This window comes from Natator depressus, chromosome 10 (assembly GCF_965152275.1).
Source record: "Natator depressus isolate rNatDep1 chromosome 10, rNatDep2.hap1, whole genome shotgun sequence".
NCBI classification, from domain to species: domain Eukaryota; kingdom Metazoa; phylum Chordata; order Testudines; family Cheloniidae; genus Natator; species Natator depressus.
In genome coordinates, this window is record NC_134243.1 from 47,160,558 (window position 1) to 47,181,042 (window position 20,485).

The 20,485-nt window shown below is 46.0% G+C and overlaps 1 protein-coding gene across 1 annotated transcript in view; it reads right to left on the reverse strand.

The window, feature by feature from the left end:
- Nucleotides 1–17,424, reverse strand: part of PTPN9 (protein tyrosine phosphatase non-receptor type 9) — a 52,451-nt gene extending 35,027 nt beyond the window's left edge. The window contains exon 1 of the mRNA XM_074966028.1: nt 16,512–17,424. Within this exon, the coding sequence (XP_074822129.1) occupies nt 16,512–16,544 (33 nt within the window). The 5' untranslated portion in view covers nt 16,545–17,424. The remainder of the gene's footprint in view (nt 1–16,511) is intronic.
- Between the last annotated feature and the right edge of the window lie 3,061 nt (nt 17,425–20,485).

The window sequence follows — 20,485 nt, forward strand, 5'->3', positions numbered from 1 at the left end:
AGCTCAAAGCGGCGGTGTAGGGTGTCCGGCTGCTCTGGGGAGCCGGCCAGCTCCCAGCGAGGCAGAACGGCTGGAATGATTCGGAGCTAGTCAGCATGAAAAGGGCCTCCGTGTTAATGACTTCCTACGGGAGGAAGTGAAGGGCCTGAGTTTATCAGCATTTCACCAGCCATGTGTGACTGGCCCGGGCCTGGGCCTGGGCCCCTATGTATGGCTTCACCTCATGATTCCAGCTAATGGGGCAGGATATTTGCCACGTCCCTTCCATTTGCACTGGCTGCTTTAATATGATGAAGCTTGTTATCTCACCAGCCATCACGAGGCGGCTTTTAAGTTATCCATTAACACCACCATTTCCACAGCCGCACACTCCCAGCAGAGCCTTGCCTGAGCGAGGACAGTAGGGGAAAGCTCCCCACCAGAGGTAGCAACAGCAGGCGGGAACCTTTGCATAGACAAGGTGATGATGAATTGCACTCCAGTGGTGCCAATCAAAAGTCATCCCCCCACCCCCACCCCTCGTGCTGGGGGCTGCACAAACAAAGCCGGCAGTGCTTTTAAACACAGTCTTGCTCGGAGCCTGGAGCTAGAGCTCCCACTGTTGCTATTGCTGGCGGAACTATGCCGATGTTAGAGAGGGGGGGAATTTCCCACCGTGCATGTAGGCATGGCCACACAGGCTGTAATTAACTAGTTTCTTTGTGCTACATCAATCCCCAGTGTGCAGATCTACCTAGAGCCGAGCCCTCTCGCAGCACTGAACTAGGACTCCAGCAGCGTGAGCTTCCGCACAGCGGTTTCCTATCAAAGCCTGCTAGGATTCCAGCAGTGTGAACTTCTCAGAACAGTGCCTGACCAACAGCAGCTACTACTCCAGCAGTCTGAGCTCTCTAAAAAAAGGTTATGAGCAATGCCCATCCCAGCCAAGGCTTCTGGCAGCTCCCTGGCAGGGTCCCCTTGAGATTCCAGGTTGTAGGAGAGCAGCCTGCATCCTGCCACACTCAATATTCTTTCAGATAACATGAAGTCATCTCTCCAGGGGATGCCATTTGCAATGGCCATCAAGTGCTAAGACACCCTCTTGCCATCAGTTCTTTTAATGATCCCTGTTCCAATTTCTTTTTCTCCCCGGGGAATTGCAGTGCTTTGTCCTTCCTTCCTGTAAACCCTCTACCGCCTACAAAATGATCTCAGCTGGTCTCTCTTGTTAAATACACCAGGGACTCAAACAGGTGCTGAAGTGTCACATTCTAATGCAATTATTAACACAGGCACATCCTGTTTCCAGCAGATGGTACTTGTGTTTGGGATACTGAAGGGACCATAACGCATGAGCAGGAGGAGGAGCAGGGGAGGGGAAAGGGTTGCCTTGGTTCTAACCTCTAGTCACACAGCACATAACACAACTCAGCAGCACAGTCCCCGCCAGCCACGGCACCACAACCACAAGAAGAGAGATTGCCGCGTCAGAGCTCCATCAGAGGGCATGTTCATTCCAACCCCCCGCCCCCCCAGCTCTGGCATTTGCTCAGGTAAATTACCTGAAACTGATCACACTCTGGGCTCCAACCAGCAGTGACTTTGATGGAAAATTTGAAGGGAAAAAAAACCATTTTCAGTTATTTCTGAGATATCTGGGTGGGGAAGGAAATGGCATTTTTTCAGCCATTAGGAGAACAGATGTTTTGTGTCCAGCTTACTCAGACTTAAACAAGTCAGTAAAAGTGCCATTCTTTTGACCTTCCAGTCCAGCACTGGGTGAAGAGGGACAACACTGGCTTTAAGTGTCATTTCAGCCTCCTGAATTCCAAGGGGGGCTGCCCAACCCCTAGCCTAAGGCCTCAGGGCTGCTCTAGTTTATGCTGATTGCAAGCTGAGGATAGCCGGAGTGCAGTGTGCTCATGCTACTACACCTCTTCCCTTCCACTCCCTGCTCCCATACAGCGAGGCATGAGGGGAAGGCAGATTAGAGCTATAAATAGGACCCTACCAAATTCATGGCCATGAAAAACACGTCACAGACCGTGAGATCTGGTCTCCCACCAGGAAATCTGGTCTTTTGTGTGCTTTTGCCCTATACTACACAGATTTAACAGAGGAGACCAGTGTTTCTCATATTGGGGATTCTGGCCCAAAAGGGAGCTGCAGGGTGGGGGGGGGGTCACAAGGTTATTTTAGGGGGAGTCACGGTATTGCCACCCTTATTTCTGCACTGCCTTCAGAGCTGGGCAACCAGAGAGCAGCGGCTGTTGGCCAGGCGTCCAGCTCTGAGGGCAGCGCCCCACCAGCAGCAGTACAGAAGTAAGGGTGGCAGTACCTTGCCCCCCCCCACTCCTTTTTGGGTCAGAGCCCCTACAATTACAACACTGTGACATTTCAGATTTAAATAGATGAAATCATGAAATTTATGATTTTAAAAATCCCATGACCGTGAAATTGACCAAAATGGACCATAAATTTGGTAGGGCCCTAGCTATAAGGATGGTTCTGCATCAACTGAGGAACTCCTAGAATCATAGACTATCAGGGTTGGAAGGGACCTCAGGAGGTCATCTAGTCCAACCCCCTGCTCAAAGCAGGACCAATCCCCAATTTTTGCCCTAGACCACTAAATGGCCCCCTCAAGGATTGAACTCACAAGCCTGGGTTTAGCAGGCCAATGCTCAAACCACTGAGCTATCCCTCCCCCCAACTCCTCTAAGAGCTGGGGGATTCGGTAGGAGCAGGACTGAAGAATGGGGCCCATAGAATGTAAAATGCTCAAGGCAGGGGTCTGTGACTTTATTTCTTATGAAGTACCTTAGGCACTTTATCAATAATAAATGTTTGTTAAACACTCTCAGAAGGAAGTTTCCCTGATCTCCCAGTGAATTGCATCCCTGGAGTATGTTGTCCGTCAACTCAGATTATAAATTCTGGGCTCATGTCTTGCTCCAAGTCTCTCGCAGAGCAGACCATGCTGTCCAACCCTAAACAACTTGGAAGAAGTTCATCCCTGAATGAAGACTAGGGCTTTGACTTGGTCTAGGAAAGTTGCTTTGGAAATTAAGATACAAGCAAATTGAAAATTATTTGCTGAGCATGCTCAGCCCAGTGTTTTCCTCACCGAGTCAAACACATGTTTGCGTGTGTTGCTCTACGTGAAGGCAAAGCTATTTGTATGGGAGATCATTTTCCTAACCCCCTCAAGCTGTAACTGACGAGCGGTGGTTTGAAACAGTGGCTGTCAACCTTTCCAGATTACTGTACCCCTTTCAGGAGTCTGATTTGTCTTGCGTACCCCCAAGTTACACCTCATTTAAAAACGACTTGCTTACACAAATCAGTGTCAGAGAACACTAGTACTGAAAAATTGCTGACTTTCTCATTTTTACCATATAATATAAATATTGTACTTACATTTCAGTGTATCGTCTATGCCGGGGTGGCCAAACTTACTGACCCTCTGAGGCGCATACGATAATCTTCAGAAGTTTGAGAGCTGGGCGCACCTGCTGGGGCTCAGGGCTTCAGCCCTGCAGCGGGGTGGTGAGGCTAGGGCTTCTGCCCAGCTGGGGAGGGTGGTTTAGGGGCATCAGCCCCACAGGAGGCAACTGCCAGGGTCCGGGGCTTCAGCCCCGCTCCTGCTGAAGCCCCCAGCCCCAGCAGGTGTGCCCCAAGGGCTGAAGCCCCCGGCCCTGGCAGGTGCCTTGTGCAGGGCAGAAGCCCCTAGACCACCCTCTCCAGCTGGGCAGAAGCCCCAAGCTCCCCACACAGTTTGGTAGATGGAGAATGGGGGTGGCATGAGGGGCTCCACGAGCCACGGTTGGGCTACCCCAGTACATACAGCAGTATAAACCAGTCATTGTCTGTATGAAATTTTAGTTTGTACTGACTTTGCTAATGCTTTTTCTGTAGCCTGTGGTAAAACTAGGCAAATATCTAGATGGTTTGATGTACCTCCTGGAAGACTCTACATGTACCCCTGGTTGAGAATCACTGGTTTGAACTAAGCTACTTTATGCAAGTGTTTATAGGTTTGGGACTTTAAACTGTAACATTAGTTGTGTAAGAAAACTCAGATGATACAGCAGTTGTATAAGTCTATCCTGGGATGAATAAATTACGGGAGTCACAGAATGGATACGTAATTTCTGAGAAAAAAATCAGTGGTCTCCATTCCCAGGAGATGGGGCCATCACAAGACAGCCCCCACCACAAATGACAGCCTTGTTGGCTAGCAAACTGGGGAGAACACAGAGTGAATGGACATGGAAAATTAACTGTTTTCTCAAGGCTAGAGCCGATCCCTCCACATCACGATTGAGGCTAACTGGCAGAGCAGTGTGGGGAAAGCTGACATTGGCCTTGCCTCTGCTCTACAACATCAGTGCTGTGGGTTAAACAGAGGACTTCAGACTCCAGCAAGGCTGGGCTTAGGCAGCACTTGGATGGAGACTTCCATAGGGGGAAAAAGGAGTCTGGACATGTGTGTCTATTGCACACTGAACTGTTTAAGGGCCTCACATAGGGTTACTACTCACAGCAACACCGGTTTGCCTTTAGCTCAGATAGATCCACCTTTCGCTTTTGGACACAGAGGTCCCAGGGTAATTTCTTGCTGAAATAGATTCCTTCTAATTAAGGATCTATTTAATTCATTACTCAATGTTTGTGCAGCCTGCTACTCTTCTGCTTTCCACTGTACCCATCATGCTTTGCAGTTTGTAGTGCATTCCGGCAATAGTGAATTTCTCTCCATTTTGATTATAGTTTTCAAATTGCACACACTGCACTTATGGTGCCAATTCACCTTCCAGGATAACACCCTCTACTTTCACTCACAGCTCTCTGCAAAGTTCAACCTTTGGGACAAATCTTGCCCTTGCAGCTGATGTTAGGTGTAGCTGTGTGTGTTTTTCTCAGAGCAAAATTTGTTCTGCCATTATTTAGTTACAGGAACAAGGAGTTAAAAACTTGTCCATTTAAAAAAAAAAAAAAAAAAAAAAAAAAAAGGACATCTTGCGAACAAGTAAGTCAAAACCAGCTGAACTTTAACAGTGCACAGGTGGGATTTCCCAAGGCACTCGGCATTGGCCTGATGTCACTGGAAATTTTTAAATGGACTCTGGCAGCACAGTTAGGCCAACTCTTGAGCGCTTTTGAAAATCCTGCTCTATGTACACTTAGACCTTGCTGATAGAAGGTTTCCCACAGTAAACTGGACATCATTCACTATTAAGGCCTGGTCTACACTAAAAAGTTACATTGACTCAGCTACGTCATTCAGGCATTTGAAAAATCCACATCCCTGCGCGACAAAGTTAAGCTGAACTAAGCCCTGAAGGCAGCACTAGGTCAGTGGAAGAATTATTCCACCACCTACCTACTGCCTCTCAGGGAGGTGGAACCCCTCCCGTCGGCGTAGGTAGTGTCTTCACTGAAGCTCTGCAGCTGTGCTGCCATAGCATTTCAAGTGGAGACAAGCCCTAATTTTCATGCACGCATGTTAGCTTCGCAGAACTCAATTTGCATTTTTAATCATTTCAACGGATAAGATCAATGTTTATTTTTAACCCTTTTTTTCTCCTAATTTATATCTATTTAAATTTTCACAGTTACGGGAAATTATGATGCGGACGGGTCAGACAATTATTTAACGACAGTCTCTAATAAGTTCTCAAGTAGCATTTTTCTTATTTTTACCTAGCTGTAAATTTCTATTATCAATGGAAATTTTTTTTCCATCTGTTTGTGTGTCTACCTGGAACTTGATGTTGACTGACATTCACCAATGCAAATCTAACCTGTCCAAGCCTACACATACACAATGAGAAAAGGAGTACTTGTGGCACCTTAGAGACTAACCAATTTATTTGAGCATGAGCTTTTGTGAGCTACAGCATCCGATGAAGTGAGCTGTAGCTCACGAAAGCTCAGGCTCAAATAAATTGGTTAGTCTCTAAGGTGCCACAAGTACTCCTTTTCTTTTTGCGAATACAGACTAACACGGCTGTTACTCTGAAACATACACAATGCTGCATCTGGGCTTTTTCTGTATCCATATACCGGTGTGGTATAAAACCTGTGGAGTTGCAAGAAAAATGACACTGTGTGAGTTAGGGCGTGTCCACACAGGAAAGTTTTCCAGTTAGGCCAGTACAGTTAAACTCCAATGTAACTCCACATCTGAACACTCTGATTCTGGAGTAAGAGTAGCTTGCCTTTTTTTTTTTTTTTTTTTTTTTGGGGGGGGGGGGGGGCTTAGTTTAAACTGCTGCCAAAGTGACATAAGATAAACTGGCAATAGCCACTCTTGTGGCATAAGAGCGTGTATCTGGGGAAATATGCAGATATTACTATAGCGCTTTAAATTCATGCCTCACTTTCTATCGGTATAACTTTCCCATGCAGACAATGACAAACAGGCTGCTGGAATTTATGGAGTTGTGCAGTTCTATTTTGCATAATTCCATAGCGCTACGGCTATTTTTAAACAAGGGAATTAAATGCAAAATTCCTATCATTGCTTTAACTTAGGTAGGTGCTTATATCAGTCAGGAAATGCAGTTGTAATGGTAAAGTTAATTCACCAATGTTGTACTTGAGGAAATCTGGATTACAATGGAGGCTGTTAATTTAATACTTTAATACAGAGAAGGCTAGATATGCAACCATGCCCTAACTGGGCCTCCCCTTTTTGTGAATGTAATTTTCTGGGCACAGTTTTAAGTCCTATAGGCCTGGATCTTGCTAGAGTCTCCCATGCACAATCATTTGCAGGTTGGGGCTGTAGACACCTAAGCACTGGTACTTAGATGTCCAAGTGACAGAAATTGTGGTCACAAATAATTGCAGGCCTAAAACTTTACCAGTAATTATGTGTGGATGCAAATGGTGAAGGCCAGCTTTTGAAAATTTGGTCCATTTTCAAAGACAGATGGGGAAACATGGCTACAAGGACTTTAGCTTTTGTATGTCCTGACTTTTTCGCTGTAAGTTTGCAACCTTTGCATAGCATTAGGACGTGTGTATTTGCATTTATTTATAGTTAGGGATTATGCAGCCTGTTTGCCCTTAAGGCTTCACTTTCACGATCTCATAACTTTCCAAAACACATACTTTTTTAGGGCTTATCCTAAAGGCAAGAACTTTTTTTTTTTTTTTTTTGGGGGGGGGGGGGGGGAACGAGTTTGAAGAAAACATGTTCACCTTTTATTTAAAGACATAAAATGTTTCATGTTTTGCAATTCAGACCTTTACTCCCAAGTATTACAAACCTCAGATGTCCTAACCATTGATCTAAACTAGCACCTGGGTTACAGTAATATTAATATCAAAAATAAGAAATAAAACCATAATTTTAAATATATTATGGACTTCATCTAACCTGGAGAGATGTGCTATTTGATTATCATTCTCTATCACTCACCTGGAGCAAGCGATCTCTATCATGCATATGGAGTCTTCTATTATAGTTCTGCTACATTACCATTTAAAACACAATAATCCATTTAGAATGTTTGAGCCTCAAGCAGCCAATAGAAACAGATGGGATTTTTTAAAAAATGTAATAATTACTGACATGCTATTCACGTGGTGGTAGCTCCCAACATGTGGTAGGTGCTGTACAGACTGGGGTGGACTGATTTAAATCAAAAGGGATTAAATGATTATTAAAATGGGTAATTTAAAATCAGCAAGCACAGGAATCCTTGATTTAAAACTGATTTTAATCTTGTTTTGCATTTGTACTTTTTAATTATTTTCCTAAAGAACAGTTAATTTGCATTGGTTGGTAACCATTAAAACATGTCGATTTGCAACTAAATACAGCCTTTACACTACATTTGGTGCTTCTTTTTGATAACCAGGAAGATACAAAATATCTATACGTGTTTATTTAAGCAGTTTAATAGTTTCACTTACATTTATTCAGATTCTTAATTTTTACATTTTTATTACATTAGACAACAGTGACTGATGCATTTCTCATTTACTAGATTATTAACTTTTGTACTTGTGATTTGTGTCAAGCTGCATTTGGATGGAAATTTGAATTCAACTCAAAATGCACAAAACCAGCATTTTTAAATTGATTTTTTTATTAGTTAAAGACAATTATCTCAATTATGCTGGACTACAACAGAAAATATAAATTTATCAAAAGATGTTTTGCATTTAAAAGTAACTGCTTTATTAAACAAAGGAAGTATTCATTAACCTGTAGTTAGTGAATTGAACATACTGTTTCAGGTCACCACGTCCTTCAAGATTTTAGAACTAGTAGATCTCATCCTCTTACACTTCATTTTTATTCACAGATTAGAAGAAAACATGCTTTCTTACTTTATCAGCTCCCAATTGCTGTCTCAAGTTTGAATGAACTAGTCATTGAATGGAAATAGCTGAATAAAGCTAAATGAAGAAAATATTCTCTCTGCACCTACAGAAGAGGCTACTGATGTCAAAAGCTGGTTTAGCCTTTTAGCAAACTCTGGTTCCAGGTGCTTGGCCAATGATTTCCACCAGTTCAGTGGTTTGATTTTCTTTAAAATACTGGCAGCAAACATGGACTGCTTGAATTTTGTTAGTATAATCTATTAAAATAACTTAAAGTAAATTTAGGGCTTAATATGGGTTGTCATAAATTTTAAATATGTTCATTTATTAAGAAAAATATGTATTTAATTTAGATCCTAAAAAAATGTTTTTATTTAAAAAAATTGATTTTAATCTAGACAGAGTCCCTGCTCCAGCAAATAGACAATCCGAGAGTTAAACAAAGAGAGGAAAGATGTTCCAGTGGCCAGGATTCTATCCTGGGCCACGGAAGATCTGTATTCAATTCCCTGCTCTGCTACAGACTTCTTGTGTGACCATGGGAATGTCACTAAGTCTCTGTGTGCCTCAATTTCCCACCTCACCAGGATTACATTAAAGATTGTGAGGCACTCCCATATTATGGTGATGAGGGTCCATATATCTAAGAGAGACAGAATTAATGGCTGGAGCAACAGGATAGGCAGAGAGGTCTCTGTAATGACCAGCACTCACTTGCAAGCTCATCTTCCCTCCCTTCTTCCCCAACCCTGCCATGACTAATCTACTCCCAGCTGCACTTCAAATTAGCTGACTAATTTCTTGTATACATCAGAGCAGATGCAAAGTTTGGGGGACAAAATTTGAATAAGAAGAGGGTAGGGGCTTTGCAGACGTGCTTGGAAAGAGCATTCCAAAGCATTCTCTTTTCAGCAGAAGATAAAATCCAAAACATACTTGTGTTGACATTTTAATGGCACAAGAATCAGGGAATCAAAAATTGAAGTGTAAGTAGTACTTGTAACTGTACCCCTTTTTTACGCATTGCAGTAGGGTCTTATGTTACAGGGCCATAAATTAGAGACTCACGTGATAGTCAAACAGTATGACAGAAGAGAAATAATTTTTCCCTACATTGTTCCTCAAAAAAATCCGTGTAAACAGAGTGAATTGTACACTTCTGGAGTGAAATACAGCAACTCTTCAATGGTATGCTTATGACTGCACATTAGTTTAGAACAGGAAGTGAAAAATAATTTTTTCTGAAATTCCAGGAGTTATTTAGGTCAACAGAATGTAATTAGTCAGTTTCTCCAGACTACTACAATTAACTTCCCTACTCTTGTGAAAGGTACCCCAAGATTTCCAGTGACCACAAGCTGTCAGCTTTTAACTCTCGTCTGGGAAGTGACGCGCCCAGAAGCGCAGCGCCCTGTAGTATCAAGCTAGATCACTGGTTCAGAAATGACTCAGAGGGAAGAATACTACCTTAATCAACAACACTTTAGACAGCACATGGCTGTTTCTTAAGATGTCTCACCCAAGTGCTAACTAAACAAAGCTGACCCTGTTTAGCTGGTGAGATATGGCAGGCTCATAGCACAAGGTGATATGCCTGCACCTGTGTTCTTTTATGTAGAAACTGCCCCTTCACCTGGATTTGTACAGGGACACCATTATCCTGAAATCTAATCATGTCTAAATAGCAGGTAAAGTCATTTCAGGTCTCCCCAATCCACCTGCCCTGCCCTGCCCTCAGTTCTCCTGACAACTGTCACGGTTGCAGTTGTGTTTTAATATTAGCCAAGGGTAGGATTTTCAGAGGGCTCACGGCGCTAGTCTAACCGCTCCACTCTGAAGTGATAAAACTCCCAGTGCCTTCACCGGAAGCAGAGTTAGGACAACACTGAATGCTCCAGAAAATCTCTTTCTAAGAGTTTGTCTTTTCCTGTTGCTGTGTGAAAGACCCAAATAAACAAACGGGGAAACTGACCCTACAAGGGAAACAATAAAAAACTTACTATGGACCAAAGTGCTCAAATTCACAAAGTAAACAAATGACAAAGGGGGTGGGGGTGGGAAATCGTTCTTGTTGCTAAACTCTTTAAATCAGCATCATTTTGGGCCCCAATCTTGCAAAGATTTATTCACATGCTTCACTTTAAGCACTGTGAGTAGTCCCATTGAATTCAATTCGGATTACGCACACACTTAAACTTAAGCACGTCCTTAAGTCTTTGCAGGATCAGGGCCTTAAGCATTACTTCTGGCAGTAGGTAACATTTTCAGAAAGAAGTCTGACTTATTAAGTTGACAATATTGCTTTAAGTGAAACTGTCCACAGAATTTTTTAATCACTGCATGCCTTTTATGTGGTTATGTCAGAAGTCCCTCGTTGCAAGAGGGTGGAATTAAAAAAGTATCAATAACTCTCAGAATATTGCACTGCCCGACATTTGTGCAATTGAACATTGCAGCCCTGGCCCATCAGCCCACCCATTTTCAGGGATGGCGTATCCAGTGACATCAAGAAACCCCACTATCTTCTCAACAAAAAGTTGGGAGATCATATATTCCGTACAAATTACATCAGGATATAATGGATTTAGCACTTCTGATCCATCCACATTACATTAGTGGACAAGACCTCAGAGATCTCCGGTCCTTACTGACTGAACAATTCTTTGCAACTACCTCGTTTTCCAGTGTGCCATGTCACCCCTATTTGACCACAGTGGCCATTTCTTTTTCAGAGGAAACAGCAAAGAATATTTTGTCCCCACATACTGATTCGTGCATCCAGAATAGCAGCAACACTGGGAAAGAACTAAAAGCTGGCACTGGTCATATAAACAGTTCCTATTGCTTACTTGCTTGCTTGAGGTGACATGGAAGACTAGAACCCTTCCAAACTAACGGGACGTAGAAGGTTGAAATCCCGGGGGGTTGGGGGGGATCAAAATGGTAATATCCATTTATATGAGGACAGGTGGAGAGAATGGGTTGCAATGATAGCACTACCCAGCATTTCTACTGTAGCCTAAACAGCATCCATAGATCACTGCACAGAAATTATAGAATCATAGAATCGTAGGACTGGAAGGGGCCTTGGAAGGTCATCTAGTCCAGTCCCCTGCATGCATGGCAGGACTAAGTATTATCTAGACCATCCTTGACTGTTGTGTAACCGGCTCTTAAAAATAAACAAGCATACAGGATTTTTTAGCATAAAATCTTTAGACAAACTATCAAGGTCAAAACTGGAAGAATTCTCCCCCCTCTCCCCCCCATCAGAAGAACCATTAGTTCTTTCCCCCTAAAGGCCTCTGCTTGGATTTTTGAGCCATGAGTATTGTATTTGTTTCTGCTTCCTCAGTGCAACATTAGTAAACAAAGGTTTCAGATGTCTCCCCCGTGTTACCTAGCAGCTCTGTGTTCTTGGGGAACCAGGGCACAGTGTCCAGTCTGTCTGACTCGTGAAAGACCGTGCCCCACCCACAGCCTCTGCTTGAACCAAAGCCAATCAGAAGACAGACTTACAAAAAGCAATGAAATGGCAGTTGGAAGACACACCTAAACCACTCCGGACAATGATGATAGGATTAAGGAAACTCCCCTAGCCACATTTGCATCAAAGATGGGACAGGGAGGCATCCCCATTAGCATACAGAATGGAGAACAGAGATTCCAAGGCAAGAACCAAATGAAACTCTGGGATCAGAAAAGGAGGGAAGCACTGTATGACCGGGGATCTCTGCTCCAGATGTTAATGAACCCACGCCTGCACACACCCAGCTCAGTAGTTATCAGACCAATTCTAGTAATAAATCCTTTATTGGTATCCAAAATAGTGAAGCTCCCTAATTGCATTGTGAGTTTCCGCCAAGGAACACCGCCCATAGCCAGGAATGATCAGCTCCCATTGTCTAGCCTGAACAAAACAACTTTGGTATACTCCCTTGAGCCATCAGTTTATCCATAAACAAATCTAGTGTTCTCCCTTGAACCATCGTTCTTTCCCTACAAAAACCCCTACCCATGCTCAAGTAAGCGTTCTGATGCCTGTGTCCAACATCTGCATCAGTTCCATTCGGACTTCATTTTCTTCTGACTGATCATGCAGAGTGAGGGCTTTGCCTGTCTCCAGCACTCTGGACCCTCAGTTACCACCACCACCACCTGGGAACCCTGATCGATTCAAGCTTCAGGAGCGGTGAGAACCCAACCCTCTCTCCCTAGGTATAGCCTTCTCACCCTATCAGTACAGTTTTCTAAACCTGACTTTTATAATCAAATTTAAGTTAGATTTAATATGATAACTGTTTTGTTTGTTTGGCACTCCTTGTATGGTTATTACCTGGCAATAAATAACTCATGGTTAAGCTGATAGCTTCTCTCTCTCTCCCCCCATGGATGTTTTTTGGCTTCCCCATTCGCTCTGCAGCAACGCTCCTCCTACCTAAGCTAAAGATCCCTGCAGCGCCCAAAAATTTTGTGGGGTTTGCTCATCAAGTGGGTTACTACCAGTACCCTTGTAATGTGAAAGTGGCGATAGGGACATGCTGAACCTGGGACATATGAGGGTGGCAGATTGAAAGTGCTGCTTGACTCAACCTGCTCAGGCGTGCTCTATTCCAGTGCAGTGCCCATGGCATAGGAGGGTGACAGCATGGAAGCGTTGCTCGACCCACCCTATTGAGTCCAGGGACATATAAGGGGTCAGCTTGGGAGTGCTGATTAACCCGGTCCTGTCAGACGTGCACTGTTAATGTGTGTGTTCGTCCGTCCGATTCTGGGGCTGGAAGAACCCAGCCCTGGGGAACTCAAGTCCTGCAAGATAGCTCCATTGGGAGGGAACTTGCAGCAGGGAGAAGTAGAGCTCCGTATGAGAACACAAGTGACACAAGCAGTACATTGATAGAATTACAGAACCTCCCCCCTCCACAGAAGAGTAACCCTAATAAATTAGTGTATCCCAAAGCAACGGGCAAATCTGGTAATACCAGAGAGATTGGGATAAAGGAGTTTACCTGTGACTCTCAGTGCAAACCAGGCTTCCTCCGCAACAGTAGAGTTTGATGTTAAGAAAAAGGAATCTATATCAAGTTTAATGTGGAGCCTTGATTTACACAGGATCGATGTCTACTTCAGTTTCTTTGCCAATAATAACCCAAGAATCATCTTGATTTGTAGAGCAGTTCATGATATTTTAAGAGAATATGAAGTTTAGACAGGTGATGAACCAGCCAGGAACTCGGAGATAGTGGAGGAGTAAGACGTGAGGATAATTAACCATTGGCACAATTTACCAAGGGTCAGGGTAGATTCTCCATCACTGACCATTTTTAAATTAAGATTGGATGTTTTTTCTGAAATATATGCTCTTCTAGGATTTATTTTGGGGAAGTTCTCTGGCCTGTATTATACACAAGCTCAGACTAGATGATCTCTTCTGGCCTTAGAATCATGACTCTATGAACAAAAGATCTGCCAAATCAGATTGGAGCACTGGTCTTTCAAGTCTGGCACCCTGTCTGAGACAGGAGGCACTAATGAAGGATTCAGAAGATGACCAATAATAATAATGCCCCAGACAAGTTGCGCAATGATGTGACAAGGGGAATTAATTCCTATCTGACCCCTGCAGGAACAACCTGCATGGGATCTGATTAACCTCACTTAGATTTCATCACTACAAATCTCTCATGTGACCTATAAGGAGAGAGAACGTTGTGGTGAGTGCACATGTCTGGGAGCTAGGAACTGTGGAGTTCTAGTCCCAGCTCTTATATTGATTCCTGCGGCCTTGAGCCAAGTCACTCAAACCTTCTGTGGCTCAGTTTCCCTAGCTGTAAAATGGTGATTACAATTCCTACTTCACAGGGGTGTTCTGAGGATTGATTTATGAAAGACACTTTTAAAATATAAAGCAAAGTATATCTTTTTTTAAAAAAAAAAAATCCAAGCCCCCTTTCCCCACTGTTTAAAACCTAGCTATCGTGTTTTACTCTGATCTTATACAGAAGCCAGTTGCTGAGGCTAACTTCATGTTGTAATGATCAGTGGTCTTGTAATGAATGTCCATGAGGACCCATGCCCTTGACTTCAGTGGGGCTCAGCACAGTGGGTCTACCTGCCTGCCTGGAGCTCACTGCAAGTGTAGGGCACCGGGCTTTATTTTTACTGAAACCAGAACCTGGCAGAGCCCTGGATTTTCTACAGCTCCAAACCAAGCAGATCTGATCTATAGATCTGTGCTGGAAGCTGCATTTCCCTTCCTCTGCTCCCAGGAATACCAGATAGAGATATTTCCTTGGCTGGATTGAGGACCACTCTGGACTGCTCAGAGGACACTGGTCTAAGCTTGGGCAGAAAAAGGAGCTGCTGTGAGTCCACAACGGTAGCAGAGAAGAGTGGGGAAGGGGGGGGGGGCGAAGACAGCTGGGTACGGGAAGGGGAGAGCACCAGGCACAGCAGGCAGAAGCTGTGGACATAGAAGTGTTAAAGATACAGACTATAAGAGTTCTCATCTTTAAAGAGCACAGGAGCATGGGAAAATCAGAGCTGGCTTGAATCAGCAGCACGACCCATACCCACCAGCTTTCCCCACCTTCCCCCCATAACCAGGATGAGGTTAACACCCCCCCCATAAAATTCACAGCACAGTCCCTATATTTATAAGTATGCAACATCCTCCTGCAGTGATGCAACCCAGTGACAGGAAGATACAAACGTCAGAGGGAGGAATGGGGCGTGGGAAGCATAAAATCTTAAATCCAGCCTTGGAGAGAGTGAACTGAAGAGGGCAAAACAGGAAAAGAGGGTGGCCCCAGTTTAAAATGAGTGAGGCAATAATCCCAGTCATCCCCCCATACCACTGCCACAGCATATTTGCTGGGGGGGGGGGGCGCAACACAGCACAAATATCCAGTAAGGCTCGCAGCACACCTGACGAGGTGGACAGCCCCATTCTACAGACGGGGAAACTGAGGCACAAAGGCATAGCCACTCCCTCCCAAGGTCACACACTGAGGCAAGTCCAGGAAGAGATACCAGCTTCCCTGAGCACAAGCTGCCCTGCGGAATCTCTCGGGAGCTGACAGGGACAGGAGGCAGATTCTACTGAGCAGCAGCCCCTGGAGCAGCTGGGGACACACGGCCTGGGGGAGAGTTGAGTCTTTTCTCGCCCGCCCCACTCCCTAAAACATTACGGGAAGAAGAAGGAGGGAGAAGGGAGGGGGAAACTTCTCTGCACAATTTTCAGTTTCACGTCCCCGCCCCCACTCAAAAGAATAAAAAGGGCCGGGATGATTTTGGGGGTGGGGTGGGGGGATAAAAGGTGGAAAGGGGCACAGATTGGAAACCCCAGAAACACCCCGGGCCTGTCCCCCCGCCGGGTCCGACACTGAGGCCCCCATCTGGCTGGGGGTTCAGCCCTCCTACAGCAGCCCCTGGTGGGGGGCTGGCCCCCCATCGTCCCCCTACACACCCCATGCACAACGGGGGACCTGGGGGTCTACGGGCGATTGCGGATGGTCCCGATCGTTTTTGCCTTTCGGGCCCCTGGGCGGCGGCTGCCACCGGAACAAGGGGGGCCCCCAACTCCTCCCCCCGCGCTGTTCGTCCTGGGGCGGGGCGGCGCCCCCTGCGTGGAGCCCTATGGGGTGGGGGCGCTGGGGTCCGCATGGGGCCCAGCCGCCAGGCCGGGGACTAGGCCGCGGCTCCCCCAGACCATCCCCGCGCCGCCTCCTCCCCGCCCCCGCGCACCCTGGAGCCCCTGGCCCCAAATCGGGGTGATCCCCCCATTGCTTCCCATGGAGGGGATAACACCCCTAGGGGAGAGAGCCCCGGGACCGCCGGAAGGGAACCAGCCCCCCGGAAGGGAGGGGGAGGCTAGACTATGGGGTCCCCCCTACCCCGACCCTTTCCCAATCGGAGGGGCTGGGGAGCCCCCCAGTTCAAGGCGGAGAGGGGAGAATGAAGGGGATGTAGCGAACGTGGGGGGCATCGGGGGCACTAATCCAGCCGCTCGAGGCACCAGCCCCCCGCTGGCACCCACATCTCCACAGAGCTCAGAGAGAAAACACGGGGAGCAGTATGTGCCCCCCACTTGCCTGCTCCCACAAGGCTCATCCCCCAGTTCGGATGTGCGCGCGCCCACCCCCTGCCCGCCCTGCTTTGGGGCGCCCGGTGTGGGGGTACGGCTTTACCTGCTCCTCCTCCGGGCTCAGCTCTGCGGCCATCCTGCTGCCGCAGCTCCTCCTGCTTGCAAACTGCTGAGGAGGAGGCGGCGGCTGCTGCTTGCTTCTTTGGAGTTTTTAAACCAGGGCTTTCAAACATCGACCAGTCTGACTCAAAAGCAGCAAACCGGCCCCCTTTCCCCCAGCCAACACCCCGGAGAAGGCAGCTGGCCTCCCTCCCAGCCGGGGGCCCCTCAAACACCCCGCTCAACTGGGGACGCTGCTCCTGAGCTCCCAGGGAGCACCCATTAGTCTCTCTTGTAGATTAGCTACACACTTGGAGGGAGAAAGGTTAATGCAGTGATCCCTTCCCCCGAAAAGCTGATGCAACTTGCAAGAAAAAATAAATTAAAGTTCAGTTTTGTTCCCTTTTAAATTGCAACGATTCTTTTGGTTTCTTTGCAAACGTCACGCTCTTTTAGTTCTTCCTCGGTTTCATAAAAGCTTTTGCAGGTTAGAGAAAATTGCACACACAAGAAGGGGGTAAAAAATCCAGCTGCTCTGGAAGTTTCATTCCCCCCACAAGATCTGCTTGCAATCTCTCCAGACTGTGGCTGAGTCCGCCTGGGCTTTTCTTCTCTGCCTTTGCAAGATCCCCCTGCTGTTGCTTCCTGAATATAGTTAGCAGGAGACCATCAATTCTCTCTCTTCATTTGTATTTTCCTTTTAGAGAATGAAGCTCTTTCCTGCAGCCTCCATCTCTCGCTTGTCTGTCTCACAGTCCTTATTCCTCAAAAGCAGCAGAGAGGGAGGAAGGAAGCAAAGACAACCCGTCCCCCTCCCCTTCTCATGGCCAATACTGCTTCCCCTGATGAGCCAGCCAGAGCCCCCAGCAACTCCATTCAGAAACTGAGTCTCATTCACAAACAGCGGCAGAGGACAGCCAGGGAGGGGAATCTAAGGGAAGGAGGAAGGCAGAGAGATCTGCATAGCAGAAAGGGGAGGGGGAAGGAAGAGAGGCATTCGTCCAAAAGAAGGAGAAACAGGAAGCTATCCATTGGGGCAAGGGAGATACAGGGAGGGGGCAAAAAACGAACAGAAAGAGGAATCTAGGCAAGGGAGGGAGAGAGATTCATACAACAGAGGATATTAGAAGTCACCCTGTTGCAAGAGAACTTCTGCATACCTGTGAACAGTCTATTAGCTCAACAACCTCTCCCTCATTGCCTATAAGTGACCCAGTTGAGGTGTAAATTCTTTCCTTATCACCTCTAGTCTACCAAGCACATTATAGCTAGATCAGAAAACAACATTCTTGCCCCAAAAGACCTTTGTTCTCTTATGTGTTTGTAAAGTGCCTGATACACTGTGGGCACAGCTGTTTGCAAGAACTAGCCCACGCAATCTAAGGCCTGGATCCGGCAATCAGGTTAATGTAGGTGGGGCTCCTGCACCCCTGCAGATCACTGGTGGAAAGATCTGCCTGAGGGGATCCAGTGGCAGGATCGGGCCACAGATAAACAACATGCAGTCAAAGGGAGGTGGAAGGGAATTACAAAAGGTGCTCAGATGCTGGGATGATGAGCAAGATGAAGAGAACAAAAGACAGTGTGACTGAGTGGGTAAATGTAGTATGTTTTACAATTATGGATGCTTTCTTCAAGTAAGCCCCATGGGTGTGGAGGTGAATGGTGTAGGGTTAAAAGGCCTCCTTGCAAATAATTCCCACTCTTATTCCTTCCAGTGCAGCCCTATCTGTGGTAGCAGCCCTGGGAGCACTAGCATGGGGTAAACAACAGTCCAGTAGCCACTGGTGTTTTAACTACCATTTTGGCTAAGCCAGAGCAAATCTACATGACATGGTGGTTAAAATGGCAGTGATTGCTGCTACCTTATCTACACTAGAGCTCCCATCTTCCTTTCCTACCTCCCCTGGAGCTGAACAGATGTGAAAAAGTGCCTTTTGAGGAGGAAAGAGTGGAAGGTCATGAGAAACTAAAGAACTGCTGATCAGGGGAAATTCATGCTGGGCCTAAAGAGCTAGCTCATTTGATCTCAACTTCAGATGCCTGCTTTGTGGCTGTTTCCTGTAATCCAATCTGGATTTAACTACGGTTTTTAAAGTAAATCTCCCCTTCTGTTTTCCTCATGTCCAAATTCTCTTCCAGAATGTAGTTGCTTCTTTTTTCGAATCCCTTGCTTGAGCAGTCCAATACGTTCACAAAGAGATGTGATTAGGGTGGACTATTGCAGACTCAGCAATCCAAGATCTGACATGGCCCAGACTCCAAGGTCTGCGTCACTCCACATCCCTGAGGATCACCCCTCACCAGATATCAGAGACCTTCCCCTAGTCCACTCTTATCTACTCCCACTCTTGCATCTGGCCATTATAGAGACAATGCAGATAGACAGACTATGTTGTCCTTAAAAAGTATTGTGATTACAAGAGCTTAGCTTTAGTTCTTTCCCATTGTTTATATGTATCTCTTCCCCTTTCCTGTCTACCACAATCCATTGTCTTTACTTACATTGTAAACTCTTTGGGGGCAGGGACCATCTTTTTGTTCTGTGTTTGTACAGCACTAGCGCAACAGAGTTCAAGTTCATGACTAGGGCTCCTGGGAGCTACAGTATACAAGTAAATAATATCTGTCATAGATGTTCATCTCCTCAGAGCAGGGGCCTGGTCTTCTAAGTGTATAATGCCTTGCCCACCAATGGCCCTTAATGGTGATTTTTGTGTTGTATATTACACTGACCTCTCTGGCACTTGCCCTTTGGGGTCGGAGTGACACACTTTGTCAATTACCTGACATATCAGGATCCACAACAAGCAGTGGTCAAAGAGATCAGCCACACCTCCTCCTTGTAGCATGTTCTGATGGGGGGTGGTCACTATTATTATATATGAAATAAAAATAAATATTTACCTACTAAATTTCTCACTGGCTTAGGGGTTGATGGAGAGAAGCAAAAATCCTCCTCTCCAGTTCACTTACACTGTGTAAGTTACCACACTGATATGCACAATATTCATATCTAGAATGATAGATAGATGATCGATTCCCTTGTAGGGGAACAAGACCAGTAATGAACTAAATCAGCGGTCGCATTTTTTTCTGTACCATTTCACCATGTCACAAGTTACAGGTCCCATTTCCAAGGAAAGGGAGTGTGGTCACCACTTCCCCGAATCCATTAACTAGATCTACCTCCACCTCAGCGACAGCCACTTAAAAGTCTGGGCAGATAGTTCTGCTTATATAGCTGAACAGTAGCTGCTGCTAGTGGGGAGTGGGACAGCCGAGTGCTAAAGGGCTTTTAAAAAATGTCTTCAAAGCTTTGATTCAGAGCAGTTTTCATGCTAATCGCTGCACACTGCCTCTGGGGGGCACGTCTGGGTACTGCAACAGGGCTTGCTCAGAAAGCTATACCCCAACTGGCCTCAGTGGCTGTGGCAGGGGTGGACATTTTGTTCCGCTGACAAGGGCTGCACTGGCAACTTGCCTGCAGCCGGAGGGTTGGTATTTAACTTGCAGGAAAATGGAGCACAGGGCAGCTATCTCCATCTTTTCCATGGAAGCAAGGCCTGTGGAGGCTGAAGATCCTGCAGGCTTACAGAGGTCTGAGCTGGGGCTTGATTGTAGGCCGCCTTTCCACACTAAAGATGAGCACACCTCTAGAAACCCACAGGCCACGCTTTGGCTAGTTCTGCTATACTGGGCTTTGGCATTACATCCTCACAAGCTCTCCCCACTTGCCCAGCTATCTCCTTGTCGCTGCCTCAGCAGGTTCCTGTTGCACCTGGCAGTAACTTACTTTGCCACGCGCAGATACAAGGAGCGGAGGCAGCTGCTTGTTCCACCTGGAGCAGGGTGGAGAGCGCTCTGTTACCAGCATCTCACCCAACAGCTGTGAGTTTATGGAAACAGAATGCTTTGCAGCCAGGGACTTTCGTTTAACACCTTCTCCTCAAACACACCCTTTCATTTTCAGCATTA